This window comes from Ascidia mentula, chromosome 3 (genome assembly GCF_947561715.1).
Source record: "Ascidia mentula chromosome 3, kaAscMent1.1, whole genome shotgun sequence".
NCBI lineage: Eukaryota > Metazoa > Chordata > Ascidiacea > Phlebobranchia > Ascidiidae > Ascidia > Ascidia mentula.
In genome coordinates, this window is record NC_138568.1 from 13,212,680 (window position 1) to 13,233,113 (window position 20,434).

Here is a 20,434-nt window from a genome sequence, read left to right on the forward strand (position 1 = left end):
TGTACAGATTTTTTTAACAAGGGGATAAATGTAAAAACATTTTACATCTTATTTATATTTATCACACGTTAGCGTGGCCAGGGAGGTCAACAGGGCTATGGTCCCTTCCAAATTTATAAGATAGGGATTTATAACCTGTAAGTTGTGGCTACATTTGTAACCTATTCAAATAAGCACGCCTATGCGTTGACGTTTTATTGGGCGATATTTCAAACCAAAAACTTTCACTTACTTAAATCCCAAAATATCTTCTCCCACCAAAATTGTCACAGTTTGGTCTATGTATTCCAACAATAAATAAGTTAAAGTCATCAAATGGATACAATATTTCCTCCCTTTGACATATTGCATTTTACCTTGACGAAAAACTATTACTGGACGGATTTTTATGACAAATGGGAAATTTAATTAAAAAAAAGTTACTGAAAATCCTAAATCACAAAATAAAGTGTTGGTTGAAATGATTAACTATACAGACCAGGTTGTTAAAAATATATTACCATAATGACAAGTACTTTCAAACCCTTTCTAACAACCAATCTGCTATTTGCACCTGTTGCGTTGTAGCTCATCGAGAAAGAAATTTTAAGTGGTCATTCGTTAAACAAGTGGTCCTCTTCCATCCTGTATTGCCACAATTCACCTCCCGAAAACATTCGTTTTGTACAAATGTAACAAAAGCGATAAGAGGACAGATAAAGAAACGGCCTGTCACCAATTTACAAACTCACTCTTGACAACTCTTATGCCCCCTTCAAATATTACTTAATATTTTTGTTACTTTTACTAAAAAATGGCGGCCACACGTAACGAGCGCACAGCTTTTAAACCGCCAGGTGCTGGACAGGTGCAACTCAATTGTAACTTTCGCAACTGCGTTCGATTTTTAATGGGCGCTTCAGAAAATGTGGAGTTCCCTTAAGTGATATAACAAGTACGCCTAATGAAAAGTGTGAATTGCATGCTTTGTCCAGATGAAACATAACTGACTATTGCCTGATCGCAAAGGTAATTTGAATAAACTTCATAGTTAGTGCAAGACGTAATAACATCACGATTTAGATACATAGAATTACACAAACCCAAAAAACACTAATTTTACTTTGGTACATTATTTCTGCATTTAAAACTTGATTCATTCCGACTAAACATTGTCCAAGCGAGTATTAAAATAACAACGGGTGAACACAAGCGTCAGTGCAAACGGATAGCATTTGTTATAGAATGCGGTAGGTTTATCCGTATCAAAGCAACAACGAATTTCTCGCCCTGACTGGTGTGATGGCTCTACAGAAGCTGTCCAAATCAGTTGTTGCCCCCACTTAAAGGCCTTTTGTCAGCACGAATGCGGCGCGACCCACTGTCTCTGTTGTTCTTGGATGAACAAAACACGATCGTGCAATCGGAGGAAAAATCTGGATTCACTCAATAAGGGACCATACCTGATCTTTTGATGGTATTACGTTCGTTTAAGAAACAAAACTTGTGCAAATATAGCAGTTTGAAATTTTACTTCATCTATTTGAAAGCAAGTGGCCCACCTGTAAGAGTACCTTACGTTTGAACAAGAGATTACCACACGTAGTGAGTGGCTATAACAAAAATACTGGAAAGAAGTTGTTCTTGTTCATAAACGTAAAGTTTTCTTTCGAAAGGCGGCGATGACGCCATAAATACAATACCTGGCTGGCGACGTGTTTGCTGATGTATTTAACTCCGCCAGATCGCCTGTGCCACCCCTACGGGTGTAGTGACAGTAAGTTCCCGAAGCCAAAATCAATCAAAAGTGGTGCGGCGCGAGCGAAATGTTTCCGAGACAAGATTTTTTTGCCTACTATACAAATGTTATCGTTTGTTTGCTTTGCAACGACTACCGGGCGCGATATTAACAAGGGGGTCATAGCGCGATTTTTCGCATTGTGTGGTTGGATGACATGTCACCCTAATGGGTTGCTAAGAGGATTTTCCGGCCTTCTTTTCGTGCGCTCATTCATTTGACTTACGGCTACTGCGACCTGCACGGCCTTAAGTTGTACTTGTGGGATTAGGAGGACGGAAGCAACCGACCTCCATCTCATTGAAGTGAGACACAGGAGAAAAAGGGGGGCGCAGATTTAAGATCAGAATTTTTAAAGTTGACAGATATTATCGTCAGAAATGGAACAGTGTTTAAAGTTTCCCTCTTGCTTAAATTTTACTTGTAGGCTATGAGTTGAGGTTTATTTTACGTGAGATATAGATAACTTGTTTTTATTGAGCAATGAGTTGACAATTTGTATAAGCATACACTTTTAAACTTTTTGTCTACAAGTCAAACCTCATCAGTTTTGCAGATACGATTTATTAAGTTTTCTAATCTTATTTCAACCGTTGACCATGTTTGGGATCGGGATTCCGCGAGTTCTTCAACCTACAAAATCCCCGGATATTGAAAACAGCTCACACTTATTTAATCCACACTTGTTTGGGAAAAACACAAATTGCTTTCAAAATTTTTCACACGCACCGATGTCTGTTGTCCCAAACTTTTTTCATTTCGGAACTTTTGCCCCAAGACCGCAAAAAGTGGAAGAATGCCAGAAAGGAAATTCCTTGAACTTTTTGTCGACAAATCCTGAGCAGAAGAAATGCGGAAAATTAGGCCATTGTGCTTTGGAATCAAACAAAATCTGTAACGAACATTACAAATTAAACGCAAGCAAATGTGGAATTCACCAGGACGTTCATAAAGTTGAAAGTGGAAACTCAGCTTGTGCATTGTGCGATGTTGCCAAAAAAACAAGGCTGGCTTTCCGCGATCCTCTAAATTTTCTTTCGAATTTACGATCTATTGCAGAAAATAATCACACCCTGAATCCATGCAACCAGTCATTTGAACCAAATGCTAGTTTAATGCATAAACTGTGCCATGCAAAAGAACACGCATTCGTTTGGCCTGCTCCTACGACGTTTTTTAGCTCATATTCTTTGGCCACTTTAAGTCAACTGATGATTTCACAAGCAATGAACAACAAGTTGAACTCATTCACTCCCAAGAACCCAATTTCAGAAAAACTGTCACCATCCGATTTCCTTCGGTCAGGTGGAGAAAGTTTCACCTTCTCAGAGAGTTGGGACCCAAATGGAAGGACAAAGCGCAAGAAGATATATTTGGACAACACGAGTAATTTTTCTCCAACCGAAACTCGGTCGAACAAACGCAAATGTATGACGATCCCAACAGCCACAAATGATCCTTGGATTTCGTCTGGACAAAAGATTGCTTCTGAAGACGAAGGAAAGGTTTTACGTTTAAATACAGACGCGCCGAATTTTACATCACAATTATGTGGTAGAACAATCAGCAATGTCGACGCCAATAAAGTTTCTGATAGCATTTCCCCAATAAATCTCACATCAGGTTCCACAACTTCCTTGCGAGGATCGTCAGTAAAATCAACCGCCGACAACAGTGGCGCAGGAGCAACGAAAGAAAAAAAGTCGCACAGATGCATGTATTGCGGCAAGCTCTACTCGCGGAAATACGGTTTGAAAATCCACATCCGGACTCACACAGGCTACAAGCCTTTAAAGTGCAAGGCAAGATTTTTTTTCATACTATTTGGACGTTTTGTTATTAGTGTTTTTTGTTTTAGGACGGCAGACAATGCTTTATTAGTCTTAACCAATGTATTTTGACGGTTTTAGCAAAATCGCCGTTCACTTTTCACTAACAGCAAAAATTAGAAGTTACTATTTTTTGTCGGTATTTGTTTATATGAGGATCAAACACAAACACTTAGGTGCGGAGCTATTATGCTGATCATAATAGCAAACGTTTCGAACACTGCTATGCTCAGCATCATCAGTAATGTGACGTACAAACAAGTTTGTTTCGCTCGTCCCTGCAGCGCCCTGTTGCAACTTAGTTACTCCACATCATTGATGATGAGCACAGCGGTGGTCGAAATTAGGATTAACATATTATCTATGATGATTATTTTTCCGTGAAACTCATATTTTAAAAGGAGTTACCAATAATTCTGCCAAAAACACAAATTATAGAAAAATGTTATCACGCGGCCTGACACAGGGCAAAACTTTAAACGACCTACAACCCAACTTTCATCAATTACCGATTTAGTTTCACAAAAATATTTCTAAAACGAAACGTGTTTGGTGAACTGGTTGTTAAAAATTTTTTATTGGTCCAATGATATCCGTTGGAGAGGCAACCATTGTATCTTAACGTATAAATGATATATTTAGGTTTGCGGACGACCCTTCGGCGATCCAAGCAATTTAAACAAGCACGTTCGACTACACGCAGAAGGAGAAACTCCATACAGATGTGAATTCTGTGGAAAAGTTCTCGTAAGACGCAGGGATTTGGAGAGACACATCAAATCAAGACACCCTGAAAAATGTCATCCTTTGTTTTCGGATGCTGAAGTCGTCTGTCCACCCGCTGACCCGAGGCTTTGGAACAAAAGTTGAAGAATTTAGACAATATTTGGTTGATTTGTTGTATTGTAAACATTTCGCTGACTATAAATACGACGGTTGCTTGTGACCCAACTCATCACAGTATATAAGAAAGAAATATTTATCTTCGAATGAAACCGCAAAAAAAGTTGTCCAATGATGTTATGTGGATTATTTACATTTTGTTAATTTTAGCTTCTTAATAAAATGTTCGAAAACAATCGGTCTCCGTACACAGGAAAAACGTAAATAGAAAATGAAAGGACAAAAAATGTTGCAGAAACAGTGAAATAAACTGTTTTACTCACAACAGTTCTCGTTTAAAATGGAAAAGAACAATTAATATAATAGCACCATACATTTTACAAGTCTTACAACAATCGTATTGCACGAAGAAACAGAAGTGACAACAATGAATAACATCAGTAGTAGGTCGAGGCTCAACACAAGTTACCTTTGCAACAAATTGCAGCCAATTATGAATTTAAGGAACAACGAAGTTCAACCTTTTCACCCAATTAACACAGATCAATTTCTTCAGCCCCACCAATGTTGCTATTAACCGTTGGCTGCTGACTGACAGATGTGGGAATATTACTTGCAACTAAATCATTGTCGTTCACTGTGGGAACCGCAGCCTGAAGCCCAGCAATTTTTCTGCTCATTTTGTTTACTTCTTCAGACATTTGTGACATATTCTGCTTGTTGGCACTTGGTTGTGAAATGGTACTTTGTATCTTTGTGCTTGTGTAACCGGGAACATGAAGTGATCTTGCCAACTTGGCATATGCAGTGTCCATATACTTAAACAGTGGCATGTTGAGTAGTTGAGCAGCTTTCTCCTCATTCCTTTCGTCGAATGCCTCAATGAGACTTTGTAATGCCTCGTATTCTTGGCTTTCATCAAAACCAACAATGCTCTCACACGCATCATAAATGCATTGTTCCGCACGTACCTTCAATATAAAGATTTGTTTTATCAATTATGATTTCAATTATAACACTATTTTATCACCCATAACAACATTTAAAGACTTTTAAAAGAACATTTTTGAGAATTTTAAGATTTGATTTTGATTTATTTTTTAATTTACTTAAAGTTTACTTCATTTATAACTGTAAACTATTTGGAAATGTTTTTCCAAATATTCAATCTCCACCTAGGTCCTACATAAAAATAATCAGAAAAAATTTGTAAAGACCTGATCTCCAATATGTAGATGAACAAGAACCAAAGCACAAGTGAGTCTGCTGCCTGCTCCACTATCACCTCCCTGAACTTCACTCAGCAACTGCCTTTCATGGTTGATTGATTTCACCGCTTCACTCAACTTATTTATTTTTACCTAGAAATAAAATAGAAAGTTGACAAAACAATAAAATAAAAACTAGAGTTACAACATTAAAATGCAAATAAAACGTTAGCTTACAGAAACACAGAACCTGTTTTGTCTCATTTCCCACTTTTATTTTTTAAACAGAATCCCTATTTCCCACCAGTATTTAAGTTTTTCATCTAAGAATTTAATGATATTTCTTACACTTTTTAATTTGTTTGATCATGTAGTATGACCATTTGGCAAGAAGTGTATGTCACACAGTGGATACAGAACATAATATTTCTTTTCCAACTACTTTTGTATATTTCAGTGCCGACTAATTACTCCTACAAAAGCGCAAAACCCTATAATATCCCACCAGTTAAGAACCACTGCTTTAGAGGCATATATCAGAAAATCAACAGTGGCTTTTGAAAAAAACAACGCATTGTGCTAGAAAATAGACAAAGAATAAATTACTTGTAGCCTCGCAACTTTTCCAACCAACTCGGCAGCTGACCTATACCGACTTTCGTCTTCATTTTCATAGATTTGAGCAGCTTTCATATATGAGCTGATTGCCCATTCAGGGTGGGAAATTTCAACAATCTTTCCTGCTCTATCAAGACACATTGCTGCAGTGTCTGGAGTTCCATCTTCCAGATATAATTCTGCAGCATGGTCAAAATGAGCAAGAGCTGAAAAAATGATTGATTAAATTCAATTGAAAAATATTTAACACAGAAGCTAGTGGAAAGCAAACCTTTGGAGTAGTCTTTCATGTCTTTATATACTTGTGCTGCTTCTTCATATGCTTTACCAGCATGAAATCGAGACTGATTTCTATAATGGGCATCAGCAAGTTTTATGAATGTAGATGAAGCTTTCTCATGTAACCTAAAGACAGAAAAACAAATTTTGACAAACCACAGTAATATAATCTATTTAAATAAGTATTTTTAGTGTAGGCAAAAGTATGTCACAACAAAAGACATTACGCAAAGAAAACTACCCGGGTTTTTACATTGTACCTACTGTTAAAATCTGAGGTTACTATTAAAACTTACAAACAATAGTTGAAGGGATGTATCTTAGGGTCTAGTGTGCTATTGTCTGTAACTATGTTACATTAAGTGGAAGGAGTTCAAATTACATCACCACATTGGGATTTCACAGACCGAAGTTACATGCACTGACATACTTGCCTCTGATTATCGGCATAAGGTACAACAGCAATGAAATTGGTCTGTACTTTACCAATAAAACTTATTTCAGGGTTTGGGAGTTAAATTCACTCAGTTTGCATCAAACCTTGCTGCATCAGTGTAAAAATATAGGGTTGTTATTTCAATGCTCTTCATAAGAACCACTAATAGGGTGGGGTAGGTGAGAAAAACTTAAACAAGACATTAGTGTAATTTTGGGTGGGACATCAAGGTGTTGTGCCATCTTTGTTGCAATGTAATTTAGTGCTTCCCTGATATCTGGAACATTGGTAGGTTTGATTCCGCACAAGGCGTGTATCTTATATTGTGGTGTTTAGGATTAACTTTCATGTAAACAGTGACAAAAATAACTGAAACTACAATATCATATACAACAATATTATTTAAAAATCCTGGTCAGGTTGAGTTGACATGGCCAAAACAACATATGTATCTGGTGCGATAAAAACACAACTAAAAAGAGGTTATTCACAGATCGTTTTTTAACTTACTTGGCATTCTTATACAAAATTCCAGCTTTTTGAAAACAAGATGCAGCACTATCAAAATCTGGTCTCCACTTAAACAAGCTTGTTTTTAGATGCTTCTCTGCTTCTTCCATTAACTTGTCAGCTTCCATAATTTTGGAACCCATTTTTTAATTGGATAATACTTCTTTACATAAATTGAATGCAAGGATGCACTAAAAATAACCAGCGCTACCAAGTGGAATCTAAATAATTTTAATCAACAAAGTTTTAAACGCAAATGAATCTGCTGTTTTACAAGGCAGCCTAATTTCGACTCCTTGACCATACTTCATCTATAAAACGCGTACATACATTACATTAGTGGCTCCCCCGAGGCATAGTACAGACTACTAAGGATCGAGTGTAATGATTCTGATGTAATTTAAAATTTTCGGATAAAAAACGTTTCGCACTATAAGGCCTTGTTTATCCCAAGATCATTTGGATAACTGATAGCAAAGTTTCATCTATTTCTCTTCGATTTATTTTTAACGATCCACTAATTGTTTTATTATAACTAATTTTCTTCTTCAACATCTTCCAAGGACAATGCGTACAGATGTGCACTAGAGGAGAGGCATTCAGAAATGCCTTCTTTGATTTATTGTTAACGCTGTTTGTTGGTGTGTCTTAATCTTCATCTAAATCTTTTTCTTAATCTTTTCCCCAAAAACTTTTGTTTCTGCAACAACAGTTGGGTCTGTTCTTGGACCCAAGTTCGATCTGAGACCAAAGGTTTCGAATTATGACAAGCTTAATTCTCTACACCTCTACTAAATATAGAAGCCTATCATATGTCAACACTGTGGCTGTATCATCACAGATTGGCATAATTTTTGTCTGAAGAGTCTTTAGATCTTAAATTTTGTTTTCTCATAATGTCGAAGGGTCCAAATTGACAGGGAACATCTGCTTGATATGGGGAGGCTGGTGGCAGAATTTTATCTTGACCGAGTCGAAAGATATACCTGCTGAGCATACCGGCTACCTGAATTATTTGCAGTGAAGTCCCCCTGTCGAAAACAGCTCATGTATGCACACATCGGATAAAACTCATGTATGCAAACTTTAGAGGTTGGGGTTCAGTTTCGGTTCGACCTTAGGACAATCTACGAAAAAGAATATATACCCAGAACATTTGGGCCTAGAACCACGTTGCAACCAGCAGCGGTCTTATTCCAACAGTAGCCTATGAAGCTTGCCTACGACCTCTCTTAGTATTGGGTTAACCTGTTTACGGCTATATACGAGTCCTTTAATTTGTAGAAACTACCCCCCGTGATCCCGAACGTAAGATCTTCTGTTGAATAAGTTTTACATGTGTCAATGAAATTAAATAAGCATCATGCAGTCAAGTTTGTTTTTGTCGTAGATCTTTTTTTATTGTCAACGTGCTAATGCATTCTCACCATGCTTAATGTCGCTACTTTTCCGTTTAAAGTAATTCCGTTTCCAGGTTGATTTTTGCTAAAATTTTTGCAAGTCGTCTAAACGGTAATTATGTTTCTTCTTGCTGCCTACTATGTGACATCACACATCTTCAGGGCAGGTAAGTCCATATGTCAATTTTCTTCACTACACTTTTATCAATGAAGTCAGTTCTCTTAGCAGTCTTACGAGGTTTTTATTGCACGCATTGTTAAATATGAAATTAATGCATAAATAACTTACATTCATTCACAAAGAGTTTTGCCTAAATATCAGTCACTAAAAGTTCTTTTCTACCATATCTCATTGGTAAAAATTATAAAAATAACTTTTTTCCCACAACATGATTCCAGGCGTGTCAAAGAAAACTTTCCCTAGAGCTGAAAATTGTTTGTAAATTGCCATAGCAAACATAATTATTACAATAATAATAATAGACTTTGGCTATTTCATATTTTTCTTCAACTTAGCCAAAGCAACCAGTCTTTCATCTCTCCATTGTCTTCTTTTGTTAAGTTCGTCGGGAGAAGATGGTATTTGAGAAGACATAGTCTGCATATTAAAAATAATAGTCGATTCTCGCCGCCATTATTAGTAACAGGTACTGGTAACAGGACTTATTACGAAACAATGCATGTATAAATATTAAGGAGGCAGTTAACTATCGAAAAATAACGTTCATTAAATTGTATGCTTGTATAAGGATAATTTCAACTGGATAATTAAACTCTCTGTTTACGAGCACTGGCAGTCGGCAAGCGCCATAGGCGTCGATTTAGGGGTGACATGTCACCCCTCACAAACAAACAGGGGTGACAACGCATGTATTGTCACCCCTGGATTTCGTTTGAAATAAAAAGTATTGTCTAAAAAAACCACACAAATTATACTATGCCTTAGGTAGTTTTAACGACCTGTATTATTACCGTCACAATCATGGCAAACACAAGTGCCTCGTGGATTTTTACGCTTTTGTTGTAACATAATGGTGAGAATCGGCATTGTTGTGTAATAGATTTGTTTGTTACTTCATAATTATTTAATCTGCAATTGACCGAGTGAAATAAAAATGTGCCGCTTTCAGTACGGCGGGTCTAGAATTAAAGTTTTCAAAACTTAGTGCTACAACAACATGATTCGGTGTAAAAAACAAAGTGACACGAAACGGAATTTGCGTCGTTTACCTATGCTTAGGGCGATACGACTGACGAAATGTTTTTTGCGTGTTTCTAAAACCTGGAAAAGTCACCCTTAATATTTTACAAAATCGACGCCTATCGCAAGCGCTGCCCACGTGTGTGGATGAAACAATAATAGTTAAAAAAATCACAATACTTGATACTTTTGATAATTAACACACTGCAATTCAAAATATAAATTTGTTTGTTACCAGTATATTGCTCGTGAGTATTTTAACATGAAAAAAAACACAATACTCTAAAATGATGGTATGTTTATTGTTGGCTTTATGGTAAATTTTCTGTGAGAAGTGAGACCATTTATATTTTGTCACTCTGTACAAGAGCAACAGTGAACCTTTGTATATGATAATTATACTTTGTACTTACTCCATCAACATTATCCAATGTATTTCCCTTAAAACTTGGCACAGCTCCAAAAGTGTTGGATACTCTGATGATGGACTCACTGTATCTCTCCATATAATTTCTTGTGCCTTAAAAAAAGTTTATCAGTTGCTGATTGCTTTCAAAAAAAGGGATTGTGAATGTATTGCAGTAACAAGAAGTTTTGAGTGGTGTTCTATATGTGTCTGTCAGAAAGGTCACTGCAGCATAAAAAATCACCTGTTGTCATAAAATTGTGTGGAAAAAGGGTGTTGTTTGTAATAAAAAAACATTTTTGTACAGCAAAAAAATGTAAAGCTATACCTTCAGCATTGAGATGAATGGTTTCAAAAGGTCCTATGAATGCATATCGCATTCCAAGACCAGTAGTGAAGATTTTGTCAACATCCTCCGGTGACATAACGCCATCCTAACAAAAAAAATTACATTGTTCAAAGATCAAATAAGTCATCTGTTGTGTCAACATACTTCCACTAATCTCCATGCTTCTCCAATGATGGCATACTGCAAGCGATTAAGGCCAAAACCATCAATTTCCTTGTTAAGCATAACTGGTGTTTGACCAATTTCAGTCATCAAGTCTTTTGTTTTAACAATCACAGACTGATCTGTTTGTGGATGAGGCACAATTTCAGTAAGTGGGCAGTGGTATGGTGGATTGCACTGAAAACAATAATATAATAACATGAAACACCTTAGATCTTCAACCGAATACTTCACAACAAGAGTATTTTCAATTCCTATTTACATAATCAGTTTGTTTTTTCACGATACATCATGTTCTGTTTGCTTTTAAATGTACTTAAAATTATAAACCAATATGTTTCAAATGCTTGCATTAGCAATTTGTTTTGAAACTATCAACCTTTCAGTTCTAGGAATTAGAAAGACCTTCCTACTAATCACTTCAACTCAGGAAGAACACAAAACAATTAACATAAGGTTAAGTATAGCAGACAAAGAAATTGATATTTCAAAAATTACACCACCACAGTAAATTTAATCATATATTTAAAAAAAGACCTACTGGATGTGCAACAATGCATTGTGAAACCCTTGACAAGTCAGTAAATATCTTTGATGGCAAAATGCATGAAGTTGAACTGCAAATAACAGTATGGTTGCTTGTGCATGCATCCGAAACAGCACCCAAAACTTTTTTTTTCAGTTCCACATTTTCAGGAACACACTCCTATCAAAAAGTAATTGAATTGCATAAATTTACCTTGAAGGCTCAGGTTGCACCCATTAAACAATAGTATTCCAGTCGAAGAAATTCATATACATGGGAAATAACCTTCTATTTTATTTTGAATATTCTTACCTGAACATGAATGGCCCCATCTACTGCATCAGTCAAATTGTTGGAAGTTGCAATTAACTTGCATTGGTCATCAGCTGAATGTGACCCCCTCAGTAAACCTTGTTTCTCAAGGTCAGATAATTGTTCCCTGGTGAAAACTCAATTAATTTAAAAAAAAAAATATTTAAACTCCTACTTATAACTGATATATTGACGTATATATAATTATTTCACAACCCCAAAAAAATATATATACCTTATAGAGGAAATAGCACCTTGAAGCTGACTTTCAAGCACATCATACAAAACAACTGAGTAACCTGCACCAGCAAAGAGCATTGCCCAACTGCGCCCAATCAGGCCACTAAAAATAATATAAAATAAAAAATTAAATTAATTGAAAATAGTAATTAATATGAATTTTTCATTAAGCATTACACATGTTCCAATCATATAACATGCCAATCTAAGTTTGCTAAACGCAACAGTGCATTCCAATTCCTCATGACTAAAAAGATATGTTTACATTTTAATAATTTTTTTAACAGCACCAAACCCTTTGAAAAGATATTTAATTTAAACCCCCATTTGCAAATTCGTTACCAATGTTAACGACTTTGCATGCTGACTTTTGTGCTTATAGTACAGTTTTGTCACACTGAGCAGTATTACAATATAAACTCAGAAATCATTTGACATGCCATGAATAATCACCTCTGTGCCACATTTGACATGTATGCCAGGGGTTGTCGACATGTCTGCACAACAAGTCATTGGCTTTTGGTAATTTCAATTTTTTGGTGTTTCATGCAATTGTAAACACACAATAAATTATTATTGTTATCTTATTTAAATAGTAACACAAAATTGTAACCAAGTAGCCTGAAGCAAATATTTTTGCTTGAACACCATCTACTGGGCGTTGATTTACCAAAAGAACTAATGCAGTTTCAGTTATATTTAGGCCGGTCTCGCACAACTGCTGCAGTTTGGCTAAATCATGCAAAAAACCTACTAGGAAAGCATTTTGCGCCAAGTTTTGCTCATTACCTTCCAATTATTCCCACTTTCTTCATGCTAGTTTCCATCATTCAAAAACTAAGTTTCTGTAAAAAAAAAATAATGCATAATTTAACAGTCTGTTTAACGTTTATAGGTGGATATAAGTTCTGCTACAACTGACAGCAAATGCACATGTGAAGACCATCTAATATGATAAACTGTTCAAACTCAAACAGAGCAAGAACTTCCATGCTCACATTGCAACATATTTTTGCTTTTTGTCCAGTTCTAGCGGAAAATTGCAGGAACGCCCAAAATTTGACCAAAATAAACGCTCCATGACAAACGAATTCCGTGGACCACGCCAAACCCTGGCCTACAGCGCGACTTCGCAACGAAGTATTTCGCAACCCAGATTGGAAAGTTTGCAAACTGCGCGGAGGATTTTTTTCTGTCGGTGGTGATTGCGCGGATTGTGCGCGGACTAGCGATTTTTTTGCGCGGATTGTAGTAGATTTTTTTGTTGTTTAGTAGTCTGTGCCTTCAGTAACAAGCTTATTTTCCCTTTGGCAAAAAATATTGGAATAATGTATTTTTAGAACCGATTCATATCACTTTAATGTTATTAGCGTTTACTTAAATAAAATTGCACTTTTCACAGATGATTATATCCGGTTTTTTAAGCGCTTGTCTGCTACAATGACTTGGCGTAGTTGCCACGGGTGGCGAAAGCTAGTTGGAGGGTTGCGCGTTGGAATCCCGTGGTCATAACTTTTTTTCTCCAGGAACTTATTAATGTTTTATTGGTGTTCTTCTTTCTGACACGGAGCTACAACGCATATAACCTAACAAAACCATTTGCCACAAACAACTGTGAAGCAAAAACAAGTGTTTCAAAACGTTTCAACTTTATTTACACTTGATTTGTTACTTGCCAGTTGCCATCACGAAAATTTATAAAAGAAAGGGAAACTTGGGTTCCTCATCTTTTTGTCGTGTAACCACTTTAGAACCATGCCTATGTTTACTGCGACGATCTTTCGATACGGGGATGATGAGTGCCATCCCATGTTTCTTGCTGCCTTTAACATAGAGTTTGGCCTTCTCGTATAACGCCTCGTCACACTGGATTGCATGGGGCATAGACCAATCAACGATTGTTCTGTTTTTGAGAACTTCAAAACTTTGTTGCCCATCCGTTTCTTGTTTTTCCATTACTCGTAGAATGACTCGGCAACTGCTTCAGTGCCTGTTTTTGCATACATAATATGAAAAACCAAGCAAAATTCCTGACCAATTTTCGTGTATAGCTCGGGGTCGATGTACCTATATGGCGCGGATAAACTTTCTTTCGTTAAATAAGGCAGCAATAAACGATCTTCCATCATCGAAAGAAACTTTGGTGAACGTTTTAGAAACAAAGAAGGAAAACTCAAGCAACCGAGTTGTAGAAACATCAATTTTAGAAAATGGCTCTTGGCTTGGGTCGCAATCTTCCGTCTTAATGTGATCAAACATTACGGCAAAGTGAGTTGAAACATAGGCTAATCCCCAAACTACATCAAGTAAGGTTGACTTTAACCTCCTATATATGCTGGCAGAAAACTCGGCCCAAGAATTCAAAAACGCATGTTCTTCCAAAAAAAGATCAAATGGATTTCCAAATTTGACGAATGTGCGTAATTTCGCCATTATAAAATACAGATGGCAAATACTGCATTCACCCCGCTCGACCTTGTCCTTTTTTCGTTGTTCGTGATTTTCGAGAGAAGGAGAGAAAAAAATCAACGCTCAGGTCAGTGAAGCATATCCAAAGAGCCTTCAAACAGAACATTGGTGCTGAACAGTTGGGGTCTTGGGGAAAAGTCATCCAGTGTTGCAAGACTTGGAGCGATTTGTGCGCGGATTAATAATTTTTGCGCGGATTGCTAGTAAAATCACGAAAATTGCGCGGATTTTTAACCGATTTTAAAAATTCTGCGCGGAGGATAAATCCTCCGCGCACGACATATTTTCCAATCTGGTTCGCAACTGATGCAGTTTGCGATTTCCGGACATTCCGATTTCCGGACACTGCAAGCGCGAAGGATGTCGAACGAATTATAAGACGAATATAATAAAAACATGTGCATGTGCAAGAAGAAAGGAGTATGCCAAATTTGTTTTGCGCACGTCTTGGGGTCGTTGCGTATGAAACAATCGCCGGTCGAATCAAATGGAAAGTCAAACCTTCCAGCTAACGTTGTGTTTGTTTTATGGAGACGTTGCATTTTCGTCAGAGTGGCAGTAAAAAAACTCTGTTATTAATTTTTATTACTTCCAACCACTTATGTCTAAATTGAGAGAATCAGGGCCGTAGTAAACGCAGATGCGTTAGTTACCGTTAATTCAAACCTATATTCCTCTACAAATGCATTTTCATCCAATCTTTACCCGCAGAATTGTGAGTTTGCGCGAAGTTATGCTATACCATGAATACACAAACATAACCTACTAAACTCAGTACTCCATACAAACTGTGCATACGTAATTAATGGATTGTTTCAAATTAGGCATTCATCAATACTCAATAAAAGACGATGTCAAGATCAATGAGGCAGACTGACGTACATGCATTCTTACGTATTCAGTTAATTAAGGCAGCAGTGTACATATAAAGTGTAATTTGATAGATCAGTTCAGGGCTGTCTCGCGGGCTTGCAAAAACAGTCATTCTTACACAATCAATTTTCAAATGCCTGAATTGCTTAAACAATGAGATCAAATTCTGTTCAATCAAGCGTAAATATTTTCTCAAAGTTTTGTTGTGTGTTATCTGTCGGCTCGATATCGACGGTATGACAAATTGACATATTAACGATAGTGATGTAAGTGTTCGAGTGAGTGACTAATGTTTTGGGACGATTTTAGTATAAAAGTATACGTTCTATTTCGTTTTTGTGCTACATGTGTAAGATATTACGTTTGTGCCACTGATCACCCCTTGTGGGCATTGTGAAAAGTCCTACTCCTATAATCCTACGCACACTCTAGAAAAAGCGATTTTATGTGGGAGGGTGTGTCACAGTTGGGGCTACATTTGTTTAGTGTTGTGTTTTAGGGGCACAATTCTCGCAATAGTTCTAGAATGCAGCTTAAACAACTTTACGAAACATGTCAACATAACGATATATATAGCGTAATACTTTCGCATGTTTGAATTTTTGGGGGTAGCTTATTAGATTGCATTTTGTGAAACAAAATACCATAAATTTGTTTACATCTGTGTTGATTATATAGTACATCAATATATACATATGTATTAATACATTGCAATACATTTAGATTTTGGTACCTTAGTGTATACTAATGATGACCATGGACAAAGTTGCAACAGGGTCTAGGGGACCCTCTCCACCACCAACTGGTGCATTTTTGCAAGTTAAAAGCAAAGTAAGTTGTCTGGGTTATGTGTCTTTAATTTTTAAATACCTGTATTGCTATATATACAGTTTATGCACTGTTTGCCATAGTTTATACATGTGAAAATCAGAATGAATGTCCAAGGGTTTTATTTTTGTCTGTTTTGATAGAGAAATAAATGCAACTGTAACTTTTGGACTAAATTCCTTCAAAAACCAGAAACTTTATTTTTGGTTGACTAAAAATACATTGTATCCAAAAAGGAACATTGTTACTAAACTTAATACATTGCTATGCATCAATCTAAGGACAAAAGGGTTATTTTTTCAGTGGTCATGCACGTTGTTGCAATCTGTTTCCTTTTGCGTAAAGTCAAATAGTTTAGTTGTTGAACATGGTGCAGATATTATGCATGTAGCATGTACATTAAGTTTGAGACAGATATTACGCATGTGCATCAAGTTTGAGACAAATATTACGCTTGTACCTCAAGTTTGAGACAAATATTACGCTTGTACATCAAGTTTGAGACAGATATTATGCATGTACATCAAGTTTGAGACTATTGGTGTATGCAAATATGTCCGAAAAGAAATTGCGAGCCACCACATGCAAAATAGTGTTTTTTGTATGTTTTCTTGACCCATGTTACAGCACACTTAATCTTTTTGGTTACAAATATATTCAAGACCTGTATTTCAAAGTAATAGTTACAAAACTAGGGTGCAAACACTACCTCAAAAGCTCCCATCGGTATGTATCAAACATTACGCATTCCAACATTACTGTGATGATTTGCAGTAACATAGGCATTCATATTTGTAATGCTCGACCACAGTTAACCTAATTTACAAAAATTTTGACCCCCCTTTAAAAAATCCTGGATGCGCGAATGATATAAGTATATAATCATGTTTATCTATGTTGTAGTCATTCATGCAATAAAAAGGATTTGCTTTGCATTTTGTCGAAATTTAGTATAGTTAGATCTTGACCAAACTTTCTCATACAAATATCCTCTGCACAAATGCTAAAAAACAATATTTTTCAAGTTTCAAGCTGAATTTCGACGTTTTCCTTTGGATGTGGAGCGTGACAACTTTGACGATTTCTTTCATCGATTGCAGTCATTACACCATTTGACAAACTTTGACTTTGTCATCACCTATACTGACCCAGTACACAGTGATCTTCTTCCAATTAATAACGATGAAAATTTTACCAAAGCAAAGCAATCGTGTGTGAACAGTCTGATGCGTGTTTACGTACACAGAAAAGGTACCTGCAACTTACTCGAAAACATAGTTGGGATTTTTGCTATTTAATGTCCTTTCTGATGCAATAAAATAATTTTGTTTTGCTGAAAAAAAGTTACTAGGATCTGATTAAAATTGTTTAGCGTATTTTATGAAATGTGGTGTATTATTGCCAATATGTTCTGAAATATGCGATGATTTTTAAACTTTTCTACTTGCGTTCATGCTGTTATCTTGTAGCACCTATATCCTGAAAAAAGCATAAAATATTAGCCCTGGGTTAAAAAACGATCTGTTTTCTAAGTTTATACAAATTATATTACTTTATCTTGACTTTTGTCAACTCAAATACCACTTGGAAGACCTTTGGTACCACAATTTAAAAACCACCAAACTAGGGTATTAATTTTTATATACAGATAATCTTAATATGATGAATGGATTTGGGCAATCAACAGTGAGAAGGAAGAAAGGTAAAAAAGCTATTCCAAAAATCAGTTTTCCTGAAGATTTTCGACCGGTTTCTGCAATCATTGATGTTGATATTTTGCCCGAAACTCTTCGAAGAGTAAGATTGCACAATTATGGTGTAAACAAGCCACTAGGTAAATATTCAAATATGTTTTCTGCTCCTGCTGCATAAATTTTTGTGTTGTGTCACTCCACAGAAATTTTTATGTATAATTTACTAAAATATGTAAAGTAATTTAAGGATAGTGATTGTCAGGTAATTGCTTGCAGTTCATGTTTTTGGAGCACTGTAACATAGTATCATGTGCATGAAAGTTGTTGCCTTTTTACCAAGTATATGTGAAGATGTTTATTTTGGTTGTAAATTTTCTACAAAACAACATGATCCTTACACTATTTACTATTAGAAGGATGTTTGTTATAAAAAAGTCCCAACTCATAATTTACCTCAGGCTTCTCATTCCAGTAATATAATAACACAGTTGTTTGTCAATGGATTTATTAAAAAAAAAACAGTAAAGATTGCCTTTTTAGAATTGTGTGTTAAAAGCTTGTTAATATTTCTAAAGGTTTTTTTATTCGTGATGGAGTAAGCTTGCGAATGTCAGACAATGGTCTGGAAAAGGTCCCAGGAATATTTATTTCACGATTGGTGCAAGGTGGACTGGCTGAGATGACTGGATTACTTGCTGTCAATGATGAAGTATTGGAGGTAAACAGCATTGAAGTGAATGGAAAGTCATTGGATCAGGTAAACCACAAACAGGGGATTTTATTGAACACTCCACTGATTTTTTTTCTTTTGCTATTGTTAAATATTTGCAGTTTCCACATAATTATTTTGGGAGCAAATATTATAGGATTATGCACAAAACAATGTTTTTTATCACAATTAAACCTGGAAAAATGTACAAGCTTTTGTGTAAGCACATTAATTGGATCATGAGAGTTACAAACTGATTAATTTGTGGGGACTAACATATTTTGGAGTAAACCCTCATCACTTTGGACTTTGTTTATCTTCAAGTTATAATGATATAGCTTGGATCAATAAAGTTGATTTTTACTCATATTTCACTATCTTAACAATGTCAGGCTGATTAACTCAGGTTTATTTTATCTACATTTGTATTACTATCACCATAAATCTTAAAAACTGTTTCAACTTTGGTAAACTTGTATTGTTTGCAACAGTACATTAATACAAACTTATGTATATACATTTTACACATAATGCTTTCTGGGAGTAGTATATTGTTGGTGACTTTTGTCACTTCATAAAAACAAATACAATGAATGTTACACCACTTACACTATGGTGATACTTCTATGGCACAACAAAATTTCCCTAACACTGTTCACAATCAAAAAGCAAACTGGTTATTAAGGAATATGATCAGAAATTCTTTTTTGGGTTCTTAATAAACATAACCTTTACTTTAAGGTGACTGACATGATGGTAGCTAACAGCAGCAATCTTATAATCACGGTGAAACCTGCAAGCATGCGTAATACAGTTGCCCCTCCTCGATCAAAATCACAAGATCCCCTCAGCACAACTTCATCCCCACAACATCACAGCTATGAATCAGATGATGATGAGGACATAGTGAAAGATCTCTCATCCACGTCTTCCAAAGCTCGTTCTTCGGATCGAAGTGGGGATAGCAGTCACCAAATTCATCGTTCAAAGCCTTCACCAAGTCCCTCTCCAAAGCGTGGATCTCCAAAATTGACCAGGTCAGGGGAGGTAGTTACATCAAGGGCGTACAACTCTTCTCCGCGCTCATCAGCATCACCGTCTCGCAGAAGAGAAGGCAATAGTGGTAGAAAACCAAAGAAAAATCGTGATTCAGTGAAAGCTAAACGCAGTAGTGAGCCTTCGGACAATGCAACACTAACCTTGTAGGTGTAAAAACTGACCCTTTATATTCTTTTTCTGGTGCTTCTGCTGTTTTGTGTACAACCAAAAGTGCATAGCTTATGTAAAATGCTTATTTTAACATTCATACTGTTTTTTTATTGTTGATTGCAATTGAAATCAAAAGTTACGATTAGGTTTAGTGAAGTTTTCAGTGGAATATTTTCAACTCTCACCAAAATGTGTGCTTTTTATTATTGAAAGGTTTATTGTGCATATTGTCAAGTGTCTAAAACTGAACGATTTTCTAACAAGTAATAAAACTAATGAAATTGAGGTGGTAATAATTGTAAAAGTTTATTTATCACATGAAGTACAGTATGCGAAAAATCAATTGGGCTGCAACAGCTCTTCGCAAAATGTAAAAAAAACTAGTTTAAAATAAAAGTTTTAAGTAATTCTACCCAGAAGCATTTGCATTCAAACTTGTAACACCAACCATTTTCAAGGCACAGTTCTATTCAACCATTATACAAGAAGTCCAACAAAATAAATGCTGACACAAGTATTGACTGCCTGCTATCACAAAAATAGATTTGTTTCACTA

General features: G+C 36.0%; 4 protein-coding genes across 4 annotated transcripts; 2 read left to right on the forward strand and 2 right to left on the reverse strand.

Moving 5' to 3' along the window:
- Positions 1-2,343: 2,343 nt before the first annotated feature.
- LOC145894439 (uncharacterized) lies at positions 2,344-4,498 on the forward strand. The gene is made up of 2 exons (XM_082983030.1): positions 2,344-3,579; positions 4,249-4,498. The coding sequence occupies exons 1-2, from the start codon at positions 2,377-2,379 to the stop codon at positions 4,474-4,476; spliced, it is 1,431 nt and encodes a 476-aa protein (XP_082839156.1). The 5' UTR covers positions 2,344-2,376; the 3' UTR covers positions 4,477-4,498.
- A 22-nt stretch (positions 4,499-4,520) lies between these two features.
- LOC145894440 (gamma-soluble NSF attachment protein-like) lies at positions 4,521-7,701 on the reverse strand. Its single transcript, XM_082983031.1, has 5 exons — positions 7,501-7,701; positions 6,547-6,680; positions 6,264-6,481; positions 5,667-5,810; positions 4,521-5,420 (listed from the first exon to the last, which is right to left on the reverse strand). Exons 1-5 carry the CDS (start codon positions 7,641-7,643, stop codon positions 4,983-4,985), a joined length of 1,077 nt encoding a protein of 358 aa, XP_082839157.1. The 5' UTR covers positions 7,644-7,701; the 3' UTR covers positions 4,521-4,982.
- A 1,430-nt stretch (positions 7,702-9,131) lies between these two features.
- LOC145894503 (lambda-crystallin-like) lies at positions 9,132-12,962 on the reverse strand. Its single transcript, XM_082983115.1, has 8 exons — positions 12,886-12,962; positions 12,092-12,199; positions 11,857-11,983; positions 11,560-11,724; positions 11,001-11,195; positions 10,836-10,941; positions 10,515-10,621; positions 9,132-9,498 (listed from the first exon to the last, which is right to left on the reverse strand). Exons 1-8 carry the CDS (start codon positions 12,924-12,926, stop codon positions 9,391-9,393), a joined length of 957 nt encoding a protein of 318 aa, XP_082839241.1. The 5' UTR covers positions 12,927-12,962; the 3' UTR covers positions 9,132-9,390.
- A 2,714-nt stretch (positions 12,963-15,676) lies between these two features.
- On the forward strand, positions 15,677-19,897 carry LOC145895267 (partitioning defective 6 homolog gamma-like). Its single transcript, XM_082984043.1, has 6 exons — positions 15,677-15,704; positions 16,162-16,269; positions 17,292-17,517; positions 17,915-18,100; positions 18,536-18,717; positions 19,411-19,897. The coding sequence occupies exons 2-6, from the start codon at positions 16,186-16,188 to the stop codon at positions 19,873-19,875; spliced, it is 1,143 nt and encodes a 380-aa protein (XP_082840169.1). The 5' UTR covers positions 15,677-15,704; positions 16,162-16,185; the 3' UTR covers positions 19,876-19,897.
- Positions 19,898-20,434: the final 537 nt, after the last annotated feature.